The 24,645-nt window shown below is 37.7% G+C and overlaps 1 protein-coding gene and 1 pseudogene across 6 annotated transcripts in view; both read left to right on the top strand.

Moving 5' to 3' along the window:
* The window catches only part of MET (MET proto-oncogene, receptor tyrosine kinase), a 113,465-nt gene that overhangs the window by 23,938 nt on the left and 64,882 nt on the right, over nt 1-24,645 (top strand). For all 6 annotated transcript variants that reach the window (XM_015588345.1, XM_015588344.1, XM_006910585.2 and 3 more), the window contains one exon: nt 1,197-2,413. In XM_015588345.1, the coding sequence (XP_015443831.1) occupies nt 1,211-2,413 (1,203 nt within the window). In that variant the 5' untranslated portion in view covers nt 1,197-1,210. The remainder of the gene's footprint in view (nt 1-1,196; nt 2,414-24,645) is intronic.
* On the top strand, nt 15,678-19,801 carry LOC112478691 (annotated as a pseudogene).

Below are 24,645 nucleotides of genomic sequence, written 5' to 3'. Positions count from 1 at the left end.
ACATATGTATGTTATCTTTTAGCCACATTGTAGGTTCACTGAAGGGTTGAGGCCATCTTTTATTTCCCATAGTGCAAGCACAGAGCTATGCACATACTAGGTACTCAGTGAATTCTGTTGTGAATTTGTAGACCCAGGGTTAGATTTTAGAATAGTTAAAATACCTGGTATGTTTTTAGATGCTTCCTCTGTCCTGTCAGAATTATGTTTTTAAAAAAAGTAATAGCCATTAATTTCTGTTTGTTCTCAGGCCTCTCCTTCCAACCTGCCCTACCAATAACTATTATAAGTAGAACTCACAATGTTTATAACTTGTGTACCTTAAGTTTTCAAAAACTGAATAACAAATGCACTCATGCTTCGTAGTAGAAATATTGTCCATGTGCATACAACAGAATGTTAATATGATGTTCTTTTTACTAAATAGCTTTCGACTTGGTAATGAACAATATGTTGTTTTTCCCTGTGAAATAATTCTAGGACTTTAGTCCTGAAGATTATATTTTATTTTATACATTTTCAGCTTGCTATTTTTATGTTCCTAGTGATCTTACATTAAGTTAAGCATTTGTTTATCCAAAACAATAGGTCAACTATAGCCAAATTATAACCATACCTTTCCTCTGCACACAAAATCCTATTATAAACAGCATGTGATCATATTGCTTCTAGAATTTATGATTGTTTTCTTCCAAAAGGAAGCTAAATTTAGCCTAGTAATTCTACATGCTCCCAAGGAAACAATGCCTGCTGTGATTTCTAGAATAAATGAATCCGAACCACAATTCCTTTACTTGACTGAGAAAGTTTAAATATCAACCTAGTCATTACCACAGATATTAAACCACATTAAACAACTACAAGGGGTTAAGAAAGAAATTGACTATGTTTCTGACTTCATTGCTGAATGAATCTAACTTAGTCGCTCTCGTCCTTAATACAGAACATTGTTTGCATCTCATAATGGTTCTCTAAAATTACTCGTTCATGGCTTGAGTTCTAAAATTAAACTATGTACAGTCATGTCCACTGCACAATGCATCTTTATGTGAAACCAGCTAGAGTTTTTCTGTTTTCACTTGATGTAAAATTTCGTTAGGAAGCTTTGTTTCTTACAGTTTAACTGGTATAGCTCTTTCTATTTCTTCGTTTCTGATGATAACTAAATTTCTCTTGCCTTAAACATGTTTTGGCAGATAAACGTCTCATCATGAAGGCCCATGCTGTGTTTGCACCTGGCATCCTTGTGCTTCTGTTTACCTTGGTGCAGAAGAGCGATGGGGAATGCAAAGAGGCACTAGTAAAGTCTGAGATGAATGTGAACATGAAGTATCAGCTCCCCAACTTTACCGCGGAAACACCCATCCAGAATGTCGTTTTACACAAGCATCACATTTACGTTGGTGCCATTAACTACATTTACGTTTTAAATGACAAAGACCTTCAGAAGGTTGCTGAGTATAAGACTGGGCCCGTGCTGGAACACCCAGATTGCTCACCATGTCAGGACTGCAGCCACAAAGCCAATGTTTCAGGAGGCGTTTGGAAAGATAACATCAACATGGTTCTTCTTGTTGATACATACTATGATGACCAACTTATTAGCTGCGGCAGCGTCCACAGAGGGACCTGCCAGCGACACGTCCTTCCACCCTATAATACTGCTGACATACAGTTCGAGGTACATTGCATGTACTCCCCACAAGCAGACGAAGACCCCGGCCAGTGTCCTGACTGTGTGGTGAGTGCCCTGGGAACCAAAGTCCTGCTGTCTGAAAAGGATCGGTTCATCAACTTCTTTGTGGGCAATACCATAAATTCTTCTTACCTGCCAGATCATTCATTGCATTCCATATCAGTGAGAAGACTAAAGGAAACACAAGATGGTTTTAAGTTTTTGACAGACCAGTCCTATATTGATGTTTTACCTGAGTTCCGAGATTCTTACCCCATTAAGTATGTCTACGCCTTTGAAAGCAACCATTTTATTTACTTTTTGACGGTCCAACGGGAAACTCTCGATGCTCAGACATTTCACACAAGAATAATCAGGTTCTGTTCCGTAGACTCTGGTTTGCATTCCTACATGGAAATGCCACTGGAGTGTATTCTCACAGAAAAGAGAAGAAAGAGATCCACAAGGGAAGAAGTGTTTAATATTCTCCAAGCCGCATATGTCGGTAAGCCTGGGGCCCATCTCGCTAAGCAAATAGGTGCCAACCTGGATGATGACATTCTCTACGGAGTGTTTGCTCAGAGCAAGCCAGATTCTGCCGAACCGATGAATCGCTCTGCCGTCTGTGCGTTCCCCATCAAGTATGTCAATGAATTCTTCAACAAGATTGTCAACAAAAACAACGTGAGGTGTCTCCAGCATTTTTACGGACCCAACCATGAACACTGCTTTAATAGGGTAAGTCATACAGGTTCCCCATTTACAAATTATGATATATAAATCAGAATGGGTATCAGTCTACAAAAGAATATTAAGGGCTTATTGGTGCTTGGTACATGGTCCAAATCTAAAATATTTGCAAATTCTTTCCAAGAAAATTTAGAAATTGAATCTTTATTTAAAAGTAAAATCACAGCTTGAGAAAAACTTAATGTAGTAACTAAAAGAAAAACATATTTTTACAATTTGGGTTTGTACATTTGTCAACACTTCAGTTTATTAAACTTATTTCTCATGCAAGCTTTAGTAATTCTAGTCAGATTTTTTTTGCACAAAGTTTAACACAACAGCAGTTCCTGTAAAACATGATTATTGAGATCCCAATGCAGTCTTTACAACATTTAAAATTAGACATTCAAGTTAATTTATGTGTTTCAAAGGCTTATTTTCTTATGAGTCCCAGTTTGCTCAGTAATATGCAAACAAATGGTCTGTATTCGTAGCATTACTTAAAGAAACTTAACTAAAAACAATTTTTTAAAACTCTCTTCTAAAATGTTGGTAAATAAAACATCTTTAAATTAGCGAATATACTTCTCTAAATAATCTAGAAAACTAGAGAGGAAATTTTTGTTCCCAGATCCCTCCTTTGGACCTTAACTTTAGTCATGGACTCCCTGCTTGAATAGACATGTGTCGACCGAATTCTAGTTTGGTACTTTTTATCTGGCTGGTATTGACATTTATAAATATAAATATTTTTGATCGATGATTGTTTATACTTGCGTGAAATGGTGTTTTCACAGGAGGTATTGGGGAAATTCTTTGTTGCTTCGATTTAGATATAGCGAAAGCTACCAGCTACACCGGGGGATTTATCCTGCTAGTCATAAGATCATTTGGGGCCAGAGGAAGAACACTAAATTGAGTCCATTGTGGTCTTGGGCTTTCTTGGTCTGGAACCAGATCTGAACATATGGACCTGCCTGTGCCACTAGTGATCATCATTGAATGAGCAAATAGTATAGCTTTTCTAAAGACACTTTGACTTTAGAAATATACATCTCACTTACTCTTGCAGTTTTCAACCTAAGTAATAAAGATTATAATTGCAAGCAGGAAAAGTATTAAACATGTCCCTGATGAAAGAAAGTAAATAATTCGCTGAGGGGTACCAAGGGCATATGAATTCAGAAACGTTTGGTTCACTTTTGCTGACATGTCTGGGATACTTCCCCATATGGAAACTCCAAGTAAATTTTTTTATAAAGCTTAGAAATTTCTGAGAAAACAAATTCATCTTTGGTGAACTACAGACATAACTAACTTTCCTCCTCCTTCCAAAGTGGAAGAATATCCATACATATATATCCCAACTAAGACTTGTTTTTTTCCTGAATATGTTTACTATATGTTATAAACTCTGTAAGCAGCAATGGGATTCCTCAGGAGGCCACCCCTTTACTAGAAAATACAGAAGAACAAAGGGAAACAAAAGGTCTTTCAGAAACCTGAATTGAAAAATAAAAGTGTAATATTAATATCATTCCAGAAAAACACTTTTTCCTGCATCCAATAATTGCTTCAGAAATACAAGTTTAAAAAGAGTCTAGTAGGAATTCTTCCAGGTCCTCTAGAGCACATGACTTTACTATTTAAATCTTGTTATCTTAATAATTAAAAAGAATTTATGAGGGTATACTGATATCTTATTATTTTATTTTGTTCATGTCAGCCCACCGACGTAAAAGTATTTACCAATTCTGGAAATTCTCAAAACACATCTAAACTTTATCCTACCTCTTTGACTTTTTTAGTGTTCCAAGGGGAACAAAAAAGCAGCCTTATCCACTGAAATTCAGGTCAGTTTTATTGCCCAGGAAAAATGCCCAAAATGTACCAGCCACACCTGAAACCATTATCACTCCCATCGCAACAATTCTTGTGGAAAGCAAGATGGAACTTGCCAACACGGTCTTTATACAAGGGAAGCCAACTTCTATACTGGCCAAATTCCATAAAGACAAATACTTTCAAACCTACTCTATTTATTTGCCTGTTTATCTTCTCTCGTTACTAAAGATCAAAATTCTTCCAAGAATGAGACTACTCACATTCTCAGTTTTCATATACTCATTCCACAGAAAACCAATAATCAGCATACAATTATTTCCCACTTCATTTTAAAATGAAGGCATCTAGAGCTATTACTCACACAAAAACAAGATGATTTACAAGATCAAACCAGTTAGGAAGGACTCTAAGCAATAAGATGATTCCCTTTTGTCTTGGCAAATTTACTTGGCAAGGTATCAGGTGACCCTTCTAACAATTTCTTGGAACTGAGTTTGTAGTTTGGCATAAAGTTTCGTGAATAGGCACATATATTGTAGTTTTGTTTTTAACATGTCTAACCAACCAATGGAGGAATGACTGTGTGCTCTGTGGACAAAAGTAAGAAGGCTGCAGCAGTGACTTTCCGCTGAGGCTTCTGTCCAGTCCTCAGTGTGAGCACAGCCACAGCAGAGGTTTCTGGCCTTCCTTGAGCTTCCCTCCATGTGCAGAAAGGGTTTCTATCACAAGATCAGACAGAGAGAGTGCCAAGAAAGGGTCTTTTAAATTTAGGGCCCTAGTAGGTGTATCAGGCCTGACTTGCTTATTTAAGATCACTCGTTATCTTGCTTTTCTGACTCTGACATTTTAAGAACTACTAGCTGTACAGGCTCTTCATATACATCTTCTCATATTAAGATCACTAAAGCCCTCTTTTGAGTCACCTGATAGTTTCCAGAGCACATCATCTTCACCTCTAAGTTATTTGTGCTTCAGAATTCTTTGACTCCGCTTGTGAGGCTTTTTCTGGGAACTGATCTCAAGACACTGTACTCATTTATGTCATATTAATGTTGATTATATCCGTTTTCTGTAAGAATATATTCTTAATCTTCACAATGTAACCATTTTCTGTGTTGCTTTTGAAAGTGATTCTTAAAAGCTTTGTTTACAGTGACTTCCAACACTTAGAATCATGAGATTATACACCCACAAATATCTTAACTATCTTAACTTTTTTTACCCATTCATCAGTGGACCTCTATAAGCATCTTAAATTATTGAGTGAGATTGTTTTAGACAAATGCATAGTCCCTAAACAGCACATTATTATTCAAAACAAAGTAATTGAGAAAATGCCCCATAATATGGAGACTTTGTAAAGCTCCAATTTGAGTAGGAAAAAAAAAGAAAAAAAAAAACCTCACATTCTGTTTGGGATAAATGGTATTAAAAATTCAGTTAATTGTAACCACATTAACTAGAGTCTCCCATATTATCATGTAAAGGATTTATTAACATGACCATTATTCCAGGGAAAAATAACTAAAATAAGTATGCACTGGCCCAATCTCCTACAAATGAGAGTATCGAATAAGAGATTTTTTTTAAATCCCCAAATCAGTAAAGATCCTGTTTCCTAAATTATAGTATACTTACTAGGAGAAGTGGAATAATACATTTGGAAAGATTTTTATTCCAGGTTAAAATTAAAAAGGATTTTCCCACCTACCCAGAAAATTACCGTCATCATGTTACATACACTGTTTTTGTGTAATCTCATTACCAAAGTGTTGCTCTATCTGTAAGCATTTTAAAGAATAAATGTAGAATTGTAGCAGATATTTTCATCAACATCATGGTCATCTTCATGACCAATGATTGATCAATTGAAAGGGAAAAGCATGGTATTTGGTGCCAGACACACCTGGATGGAAGTCCTGGCCTCTTGCATATCAGCTGTGTGACTTCTGCCACATTGCTTAGCTTCTTAGGGCCTCGGTCTCTTCATTGAAACATCCAAGTAGCAACACCTGCCTCATGGTGTTTTAAAAAATTCTGGGATAATATATATGAAGTACCTGGCCCAATAATCTGACCATAAATTTAGCTCTTTGGGAGTCCGCATGGCCTAATGGAACAAGACTGAAGTCAAAGAGATCTGAATTTAAATCTATACCCCACCATTTTCTACCTGTGTGGCAATGAGAACATGATTTAAACTCTCTGAACCTGTTTTCTTCCATGCAGGACTATTGGGTGGACAAGTGCAACCATGTTTATGAGACCTAACTGAATCAATAGCACATAATAAATAGCAGCAATTATAGTAAGAAAACTTGTGTAAAGAAAGGCAAATTCAAATTATTGTATTGTTTTCTGGAAGAGACACATTCTGGTTTTATTGCTCATGAGGGTCTTTCACTTCTCTCCCTACCTGTTATGAGTGAGCCACTTCCATAATGCTTAATTTGTGTAAGTCCTTAAAATGATAGCTCAAAAAAAAAAAAAAAAAGAAAGAAAGAAAGAAAGAAAAAAGAAAGGGGAGATTGGGTGTGGAGAGAAAGACAATTTGAATCAGAAGTGTGCTATAGTCAAGATGGACAGTATAAGGTGTGCTGCTTTCCCCAACTTTCAATTCTGTCTACCCATGGCACTATAAGATGTTATGCCCATATAGTTTAAGTTATACTGTGCATCGAAGAATTTGCAGAAAATGCAGTTAAAAAAAAAAAACTCAACCTCACAGTTTGTTTGTATCAAGTTTCCTTGTTTTTAATTATCATTTATACTCAAATTCAAAGAGTAGCCAACTGCTTCCCAAAATAAAGGAAACTTAAAGTAGTAATTTTCCATCTCCGTCTCAGAGTGCCAAAGTTAAAGGGTCACCACTCAGAAGCATCAAAGGAAGAAAGCAAAGTGATTAGAACAGTTTTGAATGAAAACAAAATCAAAACAAGATGCAAACAAGGAATAATAGGAATAGGCAGAAAAATAAGCATACGGTGATGTTTCTTTATTACTATTATAAAGATGATAGATGAGCAAAATTGGGTTACATTTAAGTTGTAATGGAAGAAAATAATTGCAGCCTTCCATCAGGAAACCACAAGGACCATTATTGATCTGTCATCCTCAGGGCATGTCTCATAATAGTTAATAAAATAAACAAAGATTTATAACTCTTTATAGGCCATATATCTATAATCTCCCACACGCCGCCATTTGAACTGGGAACGTGGAGTCACTGTTACAAATAACATCCATATAATTATACTGGTTTGGCATGTCTTATTTAAACAATCCAATCTCTAGAGAATACATTTTGTATTAGGCATGAAAAATGTGAAGTCAGATTTCAGGGTTTTTTTTTCACTTCCTATGCTCTAAAATGAGAGACTGTTATCCTATATGAAAAATGTTATTGAGGATTCTTTACTCTAAACACTAAATATCTTGGCTACATGTCAAATGTAATAGCTACCAAAGCAAAATCTTGCAAGAAAGAAAATCTGTGAGGTATAGGATTTAATATACTTTTTTTTTTTAATCTAAGTAGAAATTTGTTAATTTTATACTTGATTCCTTTCCTTTAGTAAACTCTTCTTCATTCTCTCCTAGGCTCAGGGAGTCACTGCTCCCTAACTTATTTGAACTTTGCAGGCTGCCTTTATTGTATTGTTTTATTAAAAGGAACTTAAATTTTTTTTCCAGAATTTTGTAACACTCTCTGAGATCACTGGGCACACCCTGGGGTTATTAGAAAATGTGTTACAGAGTGAGCCATTAATGACTCTTGCTTTTTTCTCTTCCTCCTTCTAACCTGTCTTTAAACCATTTCATAGCTTACTCACAGGTCTACCCCAGAAAAGAATGAAAAAGCAAAGGCATGATGTTTTCATAAGCTAACAGCCAAGAAAAATAGTTAATGTTGAAACTGTCACTAAAAATGTAGGTAGGCTACACCTGTATATTATAGTGACTCATGATGTGATTGATAGTATTTCCCATGTATGTGAGTAATTAAGGGTTAACTGTGTCACATGCATTAAAATTAATTTTTTATTCTTCTTAATGTCTTTTGTAGCAGGTGTTGCCTGTTTTATTTAAGTATTTGATTTCTATATGGAGATTCATTTGGTAACATTGATGTAGTAAACAATATATAAGGAGTTTGTGCAAAAAAATCTTGAAGTTGGTTTTTGAAAAGCCAGTGTTAATAAAACTTTGAAGACAGCGCTAATACATGATATTGTCATTGCCATACCACCACATGATTAGAGAATTCTGAAAGCATGTGGGATCCTGCATTTTGATAAAAATATTAACCTCCTTGAGTAATAATGGATTTTTTTTGCTTGAAATAATATATTAAATTTTAGGTGTTACACCCTTACTTCAGAATTCTCTCTTATCAAGGCCATCCCACCCTGCATTCTTATTTCAGTCTAATAAGAAAAATGAGAATCTATCAGAATTTGGATAGAAGACCCACCAGGAATTTCCGCTGTTGCTTATTCATGGATTGGCACAGATACTGAACAGTGGGCACACGGCGTCCAGAGTGACTCAGTGCCCACATATATGCTGCAAGTCACATCTCCAGCAGTCAGGGAGGGCTGAAAAGGGCACATTTATCAGGGAAATGAAACCACTGACTCGGCTATTCTTAAAGTCATTAAAACTCCCCTGATTTTTTTATTTTAAATAATAGTGAATGTGGTAATACATTCCAGTCTGCTAATTATATATTTTTCTAACTAAAATATTCCAGGCAGGTTCAACTTGCTGAGCAGTATTATCTTCCTATCCTAAAAGCCTTGGGAAAGAGGCAGAGTGCCCTTCACCTTAGACCTGGGCTAACAGTGAAACAGATGAAGTGTGTCTGCCTTCTCTATTTCAAATATATTCTCTAGTTTTTCAACACGAGGATAGAAAAATGTCTTACAAATGCATGCTAATATAGAATAAAATCTATCTTAACCATTCTTGATGTTCACAAAGAGGAGGAAATAGTTTATGAATAGTATAAATATAAAATGAAAAAATAAAAATAATGAATTCAGACTAAAATATGATCTTGTCTTATTTGGGTAAAAAAATTTTTATTAATTAGAGGACATTAAAATGGTAGCTGATATTTCAAATTGTGCTCTAGATAAAAAGCAAATTAAGGTCAGTTTTGATTTGTAAAGTAGTCTTTCCTAGAACTGATTTTCTGAAAATTAATTTTGTTGAGTCGTCATTTCAAAATACATGTATTATTTGATTTACTAAAATTTGTGTCCATGTATCAGAAAAGTATAAATCTATATGATATTAAATTTTCTAATGACATTTTAAATTTAAAATCCTATTAACACTTTCATCTAGTAACCAGTCTACTAACTAAACTATAGGTAAAGTGGTGTTCAGGAAATGGGAAAAGTGCAAAGATTAAATTGGTGTGTTAGCTAAGTAAATCAATAGCATTTAGTGCTAATGCACTAAGCAGATTACAAGCACTACTGCAGTGGCAGTCAATAGCAAAAACGAATATCTTTAAAAATTATCTTGATAATAAAATGCAATTTTCCATTTATTTTGAGCTATTCTTGTTCTTTCATCTTATTAGTTTGTCAAATGCTAGAAGCCTATTTTATTTAGTGTATAAAATGACCAAAAATCCTTTCAGCAAAGGATTTATTCATACAACCAAAATTCAACAAGAAATTCAACAGTGATTTGATACCTTGTTGGTAATACAGTAGTGAATGAGATAGGCTTGGTTCTTGTCTTTATGAAGCAAACATACTAGGGGAAGAGATGACCATAAATGATCGGTCATACCAATAAACAAATACATCATGAAGATTTATGAAATATAGGGTAGGGAAAATAAACATCTGTGAATGCAAATGAGGAGAAATATGTTAATTTCATAGTATAGTCATAAAAGGCCACCCTGAGGATGTGAACTTTTATATAAGGTTAAAAGATAACTTGTACATAAAGCTCAAAATTTTAGAAAATGCAATATATCTTTAATATATGAGCACTGACATAGCCTAATTATTACCTATTTCATAAGTTTCAGGTCTTAACTACATGCTGCTGTATTTAAGCAGCTTTTTAAAGTAGACTCTGGCCATAAGGACATATTACTTTACACCTTCAAAAACATATCACAAGGAGTAGAACAACGTTAGAGAATTAAACTTTTTAAATAGTTTGTTTTGTTTTTTAAAAAGTCACGTGCTCAAACTTTTTGATTTCTAAATGAATTAAGTTACTTTTCATTAAGTGATTTTCAGTATGAAGATAATGTGTAGCTTTCTAGAATCTAAGGATGTAATTTGGGTAGCATTCACTCTTCTTGCCTCTCAGCCTATGACCTTATCGCATCTTTGAGAATAGTTACTTCTTATATGGGTTCAAGTTGTTTCTTTCTGATCCTCCTTTCCTTTCTTCTGTGGCTAACACTTGGGACCCTATTTGTCAGAAGAACCCGTGTTGTTTGAGAGTGGAAGGAATTATCCTGTTAACAGTAAATTATATGAAAAAGTGAATCATATAATCCTGAGAACACATAAAATCAGCTCTTTGGAAACTATCAAAATTATAAAAGTTGATAGAATTCAAGGGAATGTGATGCTGGGATGGCCCGAGTCATATAACCCTTCTGCATCTGTGTACTGTCCTCTGCACAACTGCATCCATTTTAAACGATTTCCTTCTCATAGGAATTATGTGGCTTGCAGGACCAAGTAGGAAACAAGTGTTCTGGGGACTCACGAGGATGTCATGAGTACCTACCGAGTATACAGGGGTGTTCTGTCTAGTTCGTGCCACCTTTATGTTCTAATGCATCTCTGGCTGCCACCTTTATGTTCTAATGCATCTCTGCCTTTCTCTCATTTTAATCATTTATATGTGTGTGTGTGTGTGTGTGTGTGTGTGTGTGTGTGTGTGTATTTAATCATTCAGATATCTAAATAAGTTTAAGGTCTTAGAGGGCAGGCAGTTTGTCATGCTTTTTTATACCTAAACATATGCATATGCTTTGCAGACTGTAGACAATAGTGTTGATGTTACTTGACAAAAAAAATTTTGTATTCCAAAAGAAATCTATATATTTACACAGTAAACAGGGACCATCTAAATTATTGAAATGTTTGGATAAAAGTCTTTGATAAAATTCACAAATGTATTTTTATGACTAGATCATAAAAGTCATTGTTTTTGTCATTTCCACAAACAACAAAGATTTGAAATGCAGATGCAAAAGAAAAATATGTATGAGGAATCAAAAGATAGACTCACTTTCTTCTGTTTTCACTGTGTTCACTTTTGTTTGGCCAAGAGAAGTAGAGTTTGCCAAGGGAAAAGGTGAGAGAATAAGAGGCATTTAATCTTCAGGGCTTATTCCTGTGCCTACAAGTCAGAGAGGTCACTGGCTTGCCCCTTCCTGAAAGCTATAATTATAGGCAGAGGACTATTTATTTTTCAGTAGTGTGACCAAAATCTTGAATATAAGAGATTGTTTATGAGAGTACAGTGTGTGTAAGGGTTACATAAAACCTCAAGAAAGATAATAGGAGGGTGAGATTATTTTTCTTCATATATTCACTATCATGAGAAGGTCAAATAGAGGTGAATATGAGGTCAAATTAGGTGATCCTGGTAGTTAAGGAATTGAATTAAATGAATAAAGAAGAGGAATTTATAATAGAACAGAATATATCCGATGAGTCATTAAATGTAAACTGGTTTATGGCTCCAACATCATGATAAACAAGAATCAGTAAATATATTAGTAAACATAATTGAGAAATAGTTCTGCTTCGAAAAACACCGATTACATTAGGTTTGGAAATGTAACTGACATGGAAAAAAATGGGCAGTGTTTTTTACTAAACTCACTCTCATTTCAGAAGAGTCATAGAAAAGGTATGATTCTATGTAGAATTAGGCAAAGCACAAGATCAATTCTGTTACTAGCCCAATATTCAGGATATTATCAGTGTTTGCAAAATGATGAGTAATTTAACAATAGTAGGTATAACTTATAATTAGCATTGAGAGGTCAAAATACAGGTTATTGACATGTACAAAGAGAACTAAAATATGTGCCTGCTCTTGAAAAATAACATGGTTAAGTTGTAAAAATGATTATATTTTCTGTCTAGATACTTTTTGAGAATCAAATGCTTATGAAAACATAAGCAGCAATTTCAGGTTTTTAGGGAAGCAGTGTGTTTTATGATCCTAGGTACGTAGCATAGTAGCACACTAATCACCCCCTTGCCTTCTCTCTTGTCTCTATTTGTTTTTAGTAGATTCTGCACAGGAAAACATATTCACCTCAGTATTGAAATTTTGAAGTTCACCATTTGGGCACTGTTATAGATCATAGAAAAATATACACGCGGACTTTACCATACCTAACAAAAGAAAGTTTTTTATTTAAGAAAAGAAAACCCTCTAAATTATTACAGGATCTTGGGTAGCTGGGGCGTAAACTATATGATATTGAGTATCTTATAACACTAGTGATAAGATAACAATCTAACTGAATGCAGATGAACTCATGAAAAGGGAAGGATTATGAAATATTTGGAAAGTAAACACCTAAATTTTCATAAGCAAATATTAATTTAGTATTTCTGTGAGCTTTAGATATTAAAGCTTTGCTTGCATTCTCTGGGCCTTCAGAATCCGCTGTTATAACTTCCAGTGCCTCATTTAATAGTCTGTACACTGGAGATTCAAGAACTAGTTAAGAAACGGTCAAATTTTCTATTTTCTCTGCCAATATATAATAAAATCTCTGTTCCAGTGAATGAGGGGACGATTATTTTAATAACAATGATGGCATAGCTTTATCTTACTTTTTTTACTACTGGCAAGGCTTTCAATTTATACTCTAAACTCTGAGTAAATCACAAGTTGAAATAAACTCTTGTTTGTTCAATGCTCTGTTTCTTTCTAGTCTTATTCTTGTCTATCACCCTCAACCTAATTCCCTAGTGGTTCAGGAAACCCTCAGTTGGGTTTAAGTAATAGTTTATACAGCCTCTCTCATTCATTAACCCATGTTGACATTCTCATTCTGTGTATCAGCCTTATTTAAGACTTTCTTAAGCACCTTATCCAGCTGCTGGTTTGGGTGCAACTAATTTAATCAAGAAACTTAATGTTTCCAGAGAATCATTCAGCCTATCTCAGCCTTCATCATTAGCACGATCCAATTCAGTCTGCTTTTTCTATTCCTTCTTCCAAAAACCCAGTCTCATTCATAGTAAACATGAAGTTTAAAGATCTTTGTTTCTTTCCTTCTACATATATGCAAAGCAGAGACAGAAAACTGTTATCATTCCAGACAGGTTTTGAGTTAGTGTGTTGAAAATAGTGCCAGTAAGATAAAACTGATCTCCCTGGCTCCATCCTCATCTCCAGTCAATCTGTTTGTCTCCATACTGCTACTGGAGTAAGTAATCTTTCCCCAAAACAAACCCGTTTGTGTAATAGCATCTGTTAAAATAAATTGAGGATTCCCCAATGGTTTCAGAGTAAAATCCACAGTCTTTAGTGTGATTTTCAAAGAGTTTTGTGCCTGAGCCTTGGCTATTTCTTGGTCTTCCCTCACACCAAGTGTTGTGCTGGTAGGTGTTTAACTCTGAGGGGAGAGGGAGTAGAGCCCCTGATTTGTACTGTTTACACATTCCCATGGTGGAAATACCCCCACCAAGCCAATTTCAAGCTACCAAGGTAAAAACACTGAATAAGAATTAGGAAAAAATGTTCGCTCTTGGCTCTATAATCTAGTACAAGATGGCTCAAGCACACCTCTGCCGCCGCGCCCTACCCTTAATCTATCATTCTTTTTTCTGTGTATGTGAAAACATTTAAGTTCTACTCTCAGCAAATTTCAGTTATACAATACAGCGTTATCAACTGGGGTCACCATATTATACTTTAGATCCTCAGACCTTATTCATTTTTTAACTGAAAGTTTGTACCCTTTTACCAACCTGTCCCTTGACCCCACTGCCTAGCCCTTGGCAACCACGTTTATATTCTCAGTTTCTATGAGTTTGACTTTTTTCTTTTTAGATTCCACGTATAAGTGAAACCATGTACTGTTTGCCTTTCTCTGTCTGGCTTATTTCATTTAGCATAAAAGATTCATTATATTGTCTCAAACCACAGGATTTCCTTCATTTTCAAGGCTGAATAATATTTTGTTGTGTGTATGTGTGTGTGTGTGTGTGTGCGTGTGTATACACACATACATACATATATACACACACACATGCCACATCTTTACCCATTCATTCGTTGGTGGACACTTAGGTTGTTTCCATATGTTGGCTCTTGTAAATAGTGCTTGAATGAACATGGGAGTATAGGCATCTCTCCGAGATAATAGTTTTGTTTCCTTCGAATATATACTCAGAAGTGGAATGGATGAATTCTGTGGTCGTTCTATTTTTAATTTCTTGAGGAACCTCCATACTGTTTTCCACAGTGGCTGTACCAGTTTATATTCCACAAACAGTGTACAAGGGTTCCTTTTTCTCTACATCCTCTCCAGCACTTATCTCTTATCTTTTATTATTTTTATAATAGCTATCCTAACAGATATGAGGTGATATCTCATTGTGGTTTTAATTTACATTTCCCTGATGAGTAGTGAAATTAAGCACCTTTTCATGCATCTGTTGGCCTTTTGTATGTCATCTTTGGAAAAATGTCTATGCAGGTCCTTTACCCATTTTTTAATTGGGTTATTTGGTTTTTCGCTGTTGTGATGTGTGAATTCCCTGTATATTCTGTATATGTATATCAACCTGTCCTGGTAGTTCCAGAATCCAGCAGTCTCCCTTACAACCCTGCGTTAACACATATTACTTCATTTGCCTCAAATTCTCTAATACAGTCATTTTATCCGTTTAACACTTTCTCCCTATTCTTTACAACTCAACTCAAGCATTTTCTTCCCCAGGAAACCTCTTCTAGCTTTCCCCTTATGCCCCATTCTGGATAAGCTGCCTTTTCTGAGTACCTCAGTAGCACTCTTTGATTATTTCTATCATATCTCTTACCATACTCTGGTAATATGTTCACTGGTTCCCACGTTAGCCCCCTGAAGATGTGAACTTTGGCTTTTATCACCACATCCCAAGTACTTAACAATGTATGTATCAAATGAGTAAATAATTATGACAAAGCCTCCAAATTTCAAATAATGTAGTAAAATGCTGACTAGTAAAAATAATTTTTAGATAAAACAGTTTTTCATTTTCTCCTCCAAATCTCTAAAAACTAACTTATAGAATTGAGGCATTTCCAAAAGTTAAATTAGCACTGAATAAATTCTGGAAAGAGTCACTCACCATTACCTATGCCCCTTCCTTACATGCACGTGCTTGTGCACAGGCACCTACTCACCATTACCTATGCCCCTTCCTTACATGCACGGGCACCTGCGCGCGCGCGCACGCACACACACACACACACACACACACACACACACACACACACCCTCGTCCATACACCAGTTTGAGATGAAGATGGATCAAAGAAGAGAAAAACTAGAGAAGAAAAGATGACTATAGAGAGGTGACTAGACAGGAATTCCAGAGCTTTGTAATTAAAATTGGAAAAACACAATTACAGCCATTAAAAGAAAAAAGACAGAGTAGCTTCCGTGCTCCTTAGGGCTTTCTGGAGCCTGCCAACAAGGTTGCCCTTTTAGTGGGTGATGCTGTCTGTGTGAGGGACTTTAGGCAACACCTTCTGGTGGATATTACTCAAGCAGTGGTACCAGGAGAGGTGCCCCACAACCATGAAGTCTACATTCGAATCCACAGATTTTGATTATTGACCATCAATCTGTGATTTCAAGTTGAAAATAATGATTGGGTTAAGGAAAAATAGAAGGTCTTTTTCAATACCACCCTTACTGTGACCGTAGGATTAGACTCCACAGTGGCACCACTTCATAGGCACCAAGTACATGCTTGGTACAGAAAGCTTTCCTAAGTTTGGCCTTACTGTAGATGTGGTAAGATTGGAAGAAAGGGGATCAGAAGAGGAAGATACAGTGGAAGCTGCGGGAGAAGAGCCAGAATGGGCCCATCTGCGAGTGACAGGAAACAGGGCACCGGTCCTTCCTGCTGGCTCTGCCAGTAGTAATAACACCTCAGGTCTGTATAGTGTCTGACTTGATACAAGGCACTCCCATATATGCATCTCTTGATCCTCCTGAAAGTCTTATAAAATGGAGCTGGAAGAGGGGAAGGCAGGCCATGAATTCCACCAATATTATCTGTCCATGATTGAAGAACTCCAGCTGAATGTGAATAAGAGCCAAAATTGCCAGAGGCTGCAGGCACAGAAAAATGAGTTTAATGCCAAAGTCCACCTACTGCAGGAGGAGCCACACTGCTGCAGGAACAGGGCTCCTAGTGGAGGAAATGATCTGGGCCATGGATAAGAAGAAATGTTGGTTAAGGTACATCCTGAGGGCAAGTTTGTCATAGATGTGGACAAGAACATCAACATCGATGATTGACACCCAATTGCTGGGTGGCTCTAAGAAATGGCAGTGAAACTCTGCACAAGATTCTTCCAGACAAAGCAGACCCCACTGTTGTCACTAATGACAGTGAAGAAGGTGCCAGAGTCAACTTGCAAGATGATTGGTGGACTGGACAAGCAGATCAAGGAGATCACAGAAGTTTTCCAGCTGCCTGTTAGGCATCTTTGAAGCCCTGGGCATCATGCAGCCCAAGGGAGTGCTGCGATATGGACCCCAGGCGCTGGGAAGACACTGTTGGGCTGGCGGTGGCTCATCACACAGACTGTTCCTTTATTTGTCGTCTGGCTCTGAATTGTACAGAAATTCATCGGGGAAGGGGCAAGAATGGTGAGAGAGCTATTTGTCATGGCACGAGGACACACTCCATCTATCATCGTCATGGACAGAAGCGACTCCGTCTGCTCCTCACAGCAGGAGGGAGGTTCTGGTGGGGACAGTGCAGTGCAGCACACAGCGCTGGAGCTGCTCAGCCAGCTGGATGGGTTTGAGGCCACCAAGAATATCAAGGTTTTCATGGCTACTAATAATGATATCCTGGACTCAGCTCTGCTTTGCCCAGGGCGCATCGACAGAAAAATTGCATTCCCCCCGCACCCCAAGAGGAAGCTCAGCTGGACATCTTGAAGAGCCATTCTTGAAAAATGAACCTGACTCCGGAGGATTAACCTGAGAAAAAATTTCTGAGCTCATGCCAGGAGCATCGGGCTGAAGCGAAGAGTGTGTGCACCAAAGCCAGCAGGTGTGCCCTGTGAGAATGGTGGGTGCGCGTCACCCAGGAGGACTCTGAGATAGCCAAGGTCACACAGAAGGGCAGTGAGGGAAACATGTCCATCAAGAAACTGGCACAGAGGTCGGTGTCCTTGTGTAGATGCCTCAAATAAAACCCTTCAGGACAAAAAAAGATAGAGAGTTTGGTAAAGGCCTCAGGGACTTTGGCAGTTAGAAGGGTGGCTCACAAATGGAGGTTTCTGATGCACAGTTTTAGTCAGGAACATGGAGAGAAGGTGAGTGAGGAGTCTCGCTGCTCAGTGGTAAGATGGAAAGGGAGGATAAGAAGTGCTGACAGTGCTGACAGGCTGGATGCCAGTCATGGGCTTAAACAATATGTTGGGCACAGTTGAAGGACTCTGGCTTCATCCGTCTTTCACCTCTCCTGGCCATCCACCAAGGCATTCATCAGCCTGTTTCTGTTGAGCATGACACTGTTGGCCCCATAAACAGACATATCATCACCTACAGGAAGAACGGCTTCTGTTTTCTCGGTCAGTGCAAGGTAGTCAGTGTTCTGTCTTCTGAGTATCTCATATTCCTCTGAGTAAGTACGTTAAAAATTGTGTTGTTTTTTTTTAACCAAATAGAGAAAAGCAGAAAATCTCTACGCACTAAGCATTAAAATCTGCCTCGCTGGGAACAACTTTCTTGATGAATCACTCTGTCACTCCTGGCTGTGACTGAAGTGCAGGATGAAGGTTGCTAACCAAAACCACATGGACTTGGTCTGTTTCAGGTCTGATTCACCTTAGGAAATGATGATAAAGAAGCAGAATTTTAACTCTTAGAATTCCAAAGCCCTGTCATTGTAGAATTCTGAGTCTTGAATCCTGAGGATACCTCAAAAAGAGATATCTGACATATACCTTGGCTGGATACATATTTATTTCATTTATACATAAATGCATTTGTGCACATGTGTGTATAAACCCATACACACATACACATGGAATATATTCTGCTCCAAATATTTCTTTCCTCTTCAATAATCCAACCTCTCAACTTCAGTTGAGTCAAGACCTGGCTCAACTTCAGCCTCCACCATGAGCCCTCTCCAGCTTTTGAAGCCCACACTGATCTTATCCTTTTCCTCATCTTATAGCATTTACTACCTGTACCAGTGTCTTCAGAACTTACCTGTGAACTATATTCCGTGTGCTTTGCATTACTAATTAGCTGTTTTGTGTGTCTAGCTCTTGTCTCCCTGTGTGCATGGTGCCATTCTAGCTGGAAGCATTTGCTAGAGTTGGCAAACTCTGGCCTATTTTTGCACATCCAGCAAATTAAGAACTATTTTTATATTTTTAAAGGGTTAGAAAATAACACACAAACTAATATATGTTACGCAGACACTGTGGTACTCAAAGCCTAGTATGTTTGCTATCTAGCCCTTTATAAAAGAAGGATGCCAACCCCTGCTTTAGAGAATAATGGAAACTAATAATGGACAAATAACAGGTTTAACCTTACTAGGTGTAAGTAATTCTATTAGATAGGTATGAGTGTTTCCATTTTATAGATGAGGAACCCAAGGCTTGTTAATCTAAATAATTAGAATTTTGGCCTTTGTCCTTATGAGCATTATAAAGTATCATTAGACCAATAACAGTAATAATAATAACAACAAGCATTTAAGTTTCAGAAGGACAGGGCCTTAAATTTTTTTGTTTGTGACTATATCCTTATAGCACCCAGGACAATATCTGTCACATAGTTTGGTTTTATATTAGTTTCCTAGGGCTGCTGTAACAAATTACTACAAACTTTGTGTCTTGAAACAACAGAATATATGTAGTCTGGAAGCCAGAGTTTGAAATAAAGGTGTTGGCTAAGTTCATGCTCCCTTCGAAGGCTCTAGGGAAGAAGCCGTCCTTACTTCTTACAGTTCCGGTGGTCCCAGGTATTCCTCAGGTTGTAGCAGCACATAACTCCAGTCTCCGCTTCCGCCTCCACGTGGCCGTCCTCATTGTGAATGTCTGTGTGTCCTCTCCTTTTGCAAAGGTAATAGTCATTGGACTCAGGATGCACACTAAATCCAGGATGATTTTATCTCAATATTCTTAACTAATTACATGTCATAGAACCTATTTCCAAATAAGGTCACATTTTGAGGTTCCAAGTGAACATCCGTTTCCGGAGTGGACACTATTCAACCTAGTACAGGTCTCAAGAAATATTTTTGAATAACTAAATGAATAAAGGAAGTGACTCTTTAATATGTTGCTGACACTGGATTCATTTTATTTAAACCTCAAAACGATTCTATTAGGTATGTGTTTCTCCATTTTATAAGTGAAAAACTGGGGCTTATGAGGGCAGCACCACTCCGAGCCCGTGCTCTTTTCCACTAGGCCAGGGTGGGTACCACTAGACTTGACTAAGAAGGTATTTGGGGAACATTACACTAAATAGTTATAGAGGTAGAATTGAACAAGGAGGTTCTGGAATCAAGGAAATCAGACTATAAGAAGCCAAGTACAAGATTAACTATTGATAGGTGGACATAAACAATAAAGGAAAAGGACGTGTCAAAGAGAGCCAAGACTTCACACTTGGGGAGAGAGTAGCTATTGATGTCATATAGGAATAGGAAGCTAGAAGAGGGAGTCAGTTGAGAAAGAAAAATTATGAGTTTCAGTATTATCCAGCATATTTAAACTTGGCCTGAAGACAGTTGCAAAGACAGGGCTGGTCCTCAGAAGAGAGAATGCCACTGGCTGTGTGAAGTTAGGTCATCACCACGAGACAGCATCCATCATCCTGTGAATCACCAGTGTTGAGCCAGCAGCTGGCTGGCCACATGCCTAGTTGTGCTACATTCATGGCCATCTGAGAATGAACACACAGCCAAAGATGACACCCTTTCTTCCTTCCTAGAAACTAATCAACCCTTCTTTAACTGCTCCCCACTTTCCTCCCCTGCTAGAACTCTACCTGAGATCTCAGCTTGTCATAAACCCCCGTAGCTATTGAAGTTGTGAGACAAGATTACTTCATCAAGGGGAGTTTGTGGCAGCACAAGTGTTGAGGAAGCATCTTTCTTTTAAACTGTGCACTGAGGACATCATCAGGCTGAGTCCTCTTCATAACACAAAACAACATAACCGGATTCTTAGGGTTTGGCCACACCACTCTAACAGTCTGGCCAAGAGAACTGACTCTTCTGCATTTTACAAAGAATCAGACTTCAATATTCACATCTTAGACATTTGAGTACAGACTGAGAGAAGTTAAAATATCTCTGAAAGAAACATAACCTGAAACTGAAGTTCAAAGCCCTTTGCCTCTGCCTATGGTCAGTTCCAGACCACCCCTCTCCCAGTCCCACTTAATAAAGAGAAGGGAGCACATGAGTGAAATTTCACAGGAGTGAAATTTAGGAAAATAAGCTAAGTGGAATTCCTGAAATTAAAGCAGTAGAGTTTTTAGCCAACTATATGAAAAGCCCTGGGCAAAGATGGACTTTCTATTTTGAAATATGTATCCTACTGAAAGCCATTACTATGTGTCCGTAGAATCTTTACAAAGTATAATTATGAATAATGTTTATATTAAACTGCTTCTGTTAATTTAGTCATGGGCAAGGAGGGAAGAGAGCTGGTATGAGTGAACTGGCAAAGATTTTACAAGATAGTACATTTTAAAAAATCTATCTGCAAGACTGATTTAAATTATCTATAGATGAGCTAAATCCGTCTTATAGATCAATTAAAAGAATCACTATTTTAAATATATCACATCCTTAATTATACTGAATTAAATGTAATTGCATATTCACTGCATGCATCATAATGTTAATTAGGGGAAACATTTTGAATCGAATAGATTCAGTTTTCTTTTTATAAAAAAAATGGTGCATGTCTGAGCCAAGTTAAAAAAAATCTAACAAGTACTCATGAAAAGGTAAAGAAAGACTAAAATAATTAAAGTATTATTGCAAGGCTTAAAAATTATAGAATAATTTCTATTATTTAGCCCTATAACAATATTTAAGCCTTTGAGTTAAGGAAGCAATTTATAACGTTTCAAAATTAAAAACAAAAGTTTACCATTGATTCTCAGAATTGACATCATATAATTATTTTAGAAGAAGATAAACCTTGAAAAATTAAAAGCTCGTCAAAACTTCTTACAGAATAGGCGTATGTCTCCAGAATCTCTGTTTTGGAGTAGTTCCTGGTGGCTGGAGGACAGGGACTATTTACTTATGGCCTCCTGAGCACCCTGAGCGATCATTTGGTCTGACTGCAAGCTAATGGCAGTTTGGTGATTCCAAGCTCAGGGGAGGCTTTGGAAAGCCATAGAGAACTTTACACTCAACTCGGTCTACCCCTCTCTCTGCAGACAAGGAACTTGTAGCCTGGTGCTGGGGTGAAGGCCCTGGGACCAGATGGCCTAGCTTTAGTCCTAGCTCTGCCCCTGCTGGTTATGTGACCACTCAGTGCTTCACTTTCCTCCTGGGAATATTATAAGGACTAGGTGAATTAATATTTGTAAAGTGCTTAGAACAGTGTCTGACACATTTTAAACACTCTAAACAAATGTTTGTTACATAATAGTAAAATAAAACTCAGACCCAGAAAGATCAAGTTGCCTGAGGTCATGCAACTCATCAACTCCTCTCCGGGTCCTGACCTACAGGCATGCTCGTTCTTTTCTACCAGGTCCTTAGACCAGCCCTAGAGTATGACTTTGTCTCAGAAATACTGTAGGAGTCTATCAGTAAGCTGTAATCTTGACTGACAACTCTCTGAACCTCGGTTTCTTCCTCTGTAGAAATTCAATGATCAAAACAAACCCAACTCCCAGACTTGAGAGGATCTGAAGAAATAATGTCCTTCGAAAACCATAATCCACTATGCAGATGTTATTTAACGTTATTATTGTGAGCTCCTGTGAGCTGAGATAAGCTGTGAATGTTTCAAATCTGCTTAGGAGATCAAAAAATCAGGGTGGGAAAAAGTTCAAAATAGGCTCTCTCACTTCCCATTTACTCATTGTTTTCTTTTAAAATTTATTTTTATTAAAATCTATTAATATATGCAAAAGAATCATGTACTATATGTATATGTATGTGTGTTGGGTATATGAAAAATAAAATACTGATTCCTCTACCACCGGGCTTAAAAAAGAGAATGTTACCACGGTCTTTGAAGCTCCTTGTGTGTCCTACCCCAGTAATATCCCTCTCCCTTCCAGAAAAGTGGATAAATAATGATTGTGAACAGTTTGCTCATCTTTCACTTTCCTTTAGTTGTACGACACATATGTCTCTGCCTAAACAATATTTTGGTGAATTTTTTTTAATTTCCCTCTTGACTCATATTTCAAGGTATGTGATATCTTCCTGTACCCTTATACTATCCACCTTGTTCTTTGTCACTATACCCCTTACACACTCATTAAAACACATTACTTCCATCATTCAAAAGACCTCATAAAGAGAGACTTTGAAGAGAGCCAGGCTTCAGGTTTACATGAGCAGGAGTGGGTGTCCATGACCTAGCGGGAGGAGCCAGAGCAAATGCAAGAATCCAAGGATGGGGAGAGTCTTGTGCCAGGATAGCCACTCTGAGATTCATTCGGTGTCCTAGATGGTCACCTGACTTTTCACCTTCATGGAAAAAAAGCCTAAAAATGTAAGTCGAGGCAGGTTTGGATGCCCTACTAAGGAATTTAGACTTTTCCTGCACGCCTTTGGGAAGCAACTAAGATTTGAAGAAGGGAGTGATGATGCATAACTGCTTCAAGGCAGATGAGCTGGGAGACCAAAGGCCAGTGAAGAAATACGTAGCTTGAGGTGCAGAGGCGCAGGTGTGGCCGGAGAGCTACACAGGAGAGACACTGCAGACAGGGTTTAGTGGGATTTCACAACTGATTGGATATGGAAAATGCTAGAAAAAGAGGAGATGGTGATGGCTGAAATTTCAAAGTCACCTGGATAGAAAGATGGTAATGTTAATGAATCAAAATAGATAATAAAGAGGACAAAGCTGACGAAGCTGATTAGAACACTCCAAAATGCTAGTCATCTCTGTGCCATTATCCAGAAACTAATGGTTAATTCTAGCCTTTCTCTCAGAAAAGGAATCAAAGGTGGGTGAATCTACATTTCCTACTTTCAAGAATTATAGGTTTTTTTACACGTAAATGATAAACTTCTATTCAATGATTCCAGCTCTCTGACAGTTAAGACTCCCCTGACTTTTAGTTTCCCATACATAAAATTAGGGGCTGGAGTAAAATGGTCTCTAAGGCCCTTTTCATTTTTGTAATTGTGCAACTTTCAGAACTTTGCCCAGAATAGTATACAGTAGCAGAAGAAATTCATGACCTTGAAAATCAGAGAACTAAATTCTAACACCAGTTCCAGTGTGAACTGAGCACTGTGGCTGCCTCTCTGGGTGCCTTGAGTCTCTTCTTCCTGAAAGCTGAGTGTGATAAGAGCTCACAGGGCTGCTGTGAGTCTGGTTGTGTGTGAAAATGCCCAGCTCGGTGCCCGGCACAGTGTAGGTACAGGAAAAAGAGAGATTTCCTCCCTCCCTTCCTTCCTTCTTCCTCCCTTTGTTACCAAAAGGGAGAGCATTAGTCTTGGCTCCCAAACTGGTGCTGGGGTGAAACTTTCTCTGTGGACTTTTCTGTGGTCCCCCAAAGCAGGTGATGTACCAGAGAACTGCTTTCCACCAGCCTTGCTTAGTTTTATCCCAAAGGTCAAGATGTTCTAGCTTTGAGGGAGGTATGAGTGGCAAGGAGACCCCTTCAGCAGGTCTATGTTGCTTTTCCAGTTGGACCCAATCCCACCCCAGACGGCACAGAGTTAACTGTGTATAAAATGGTGAAAAGAAGCCACCCCAGCTTTCCTGCACAAATAAGCGGCAAATACATTCACTCATTGTCTAATGAATCAGACTGAGATTTCATCATATTTGCACAGCGCTTTATCTTTGCAATGCTGAGAGCTAAAACCAAGGCTTTCTGATAGTTAAAGTTCTACTATTCAAGCTGAAAGACAGCATGCGGCTCTGTAAGCCAGTTCCTACCACCCTGACCCCAGTCATTG

Source organism: Pteropus alecto, unplaced genomic scaffold (assembly GCF_000325575.1).
Source record: "Pteropus alecto unplaced genomic scaffold, ASM32557v1 scaffold22, whole genome shotgun sequence".
NCBI lineage: Eukaryota > Metazoa > Chordata > Mammalia > Chiroptera > Pteropodidae > Pteropus > Pteropus alecto.
Note: the sequence above shows the minus strand (reverse complement) of the source record. Positions and strands in the feature narration are given on the sequence as shown.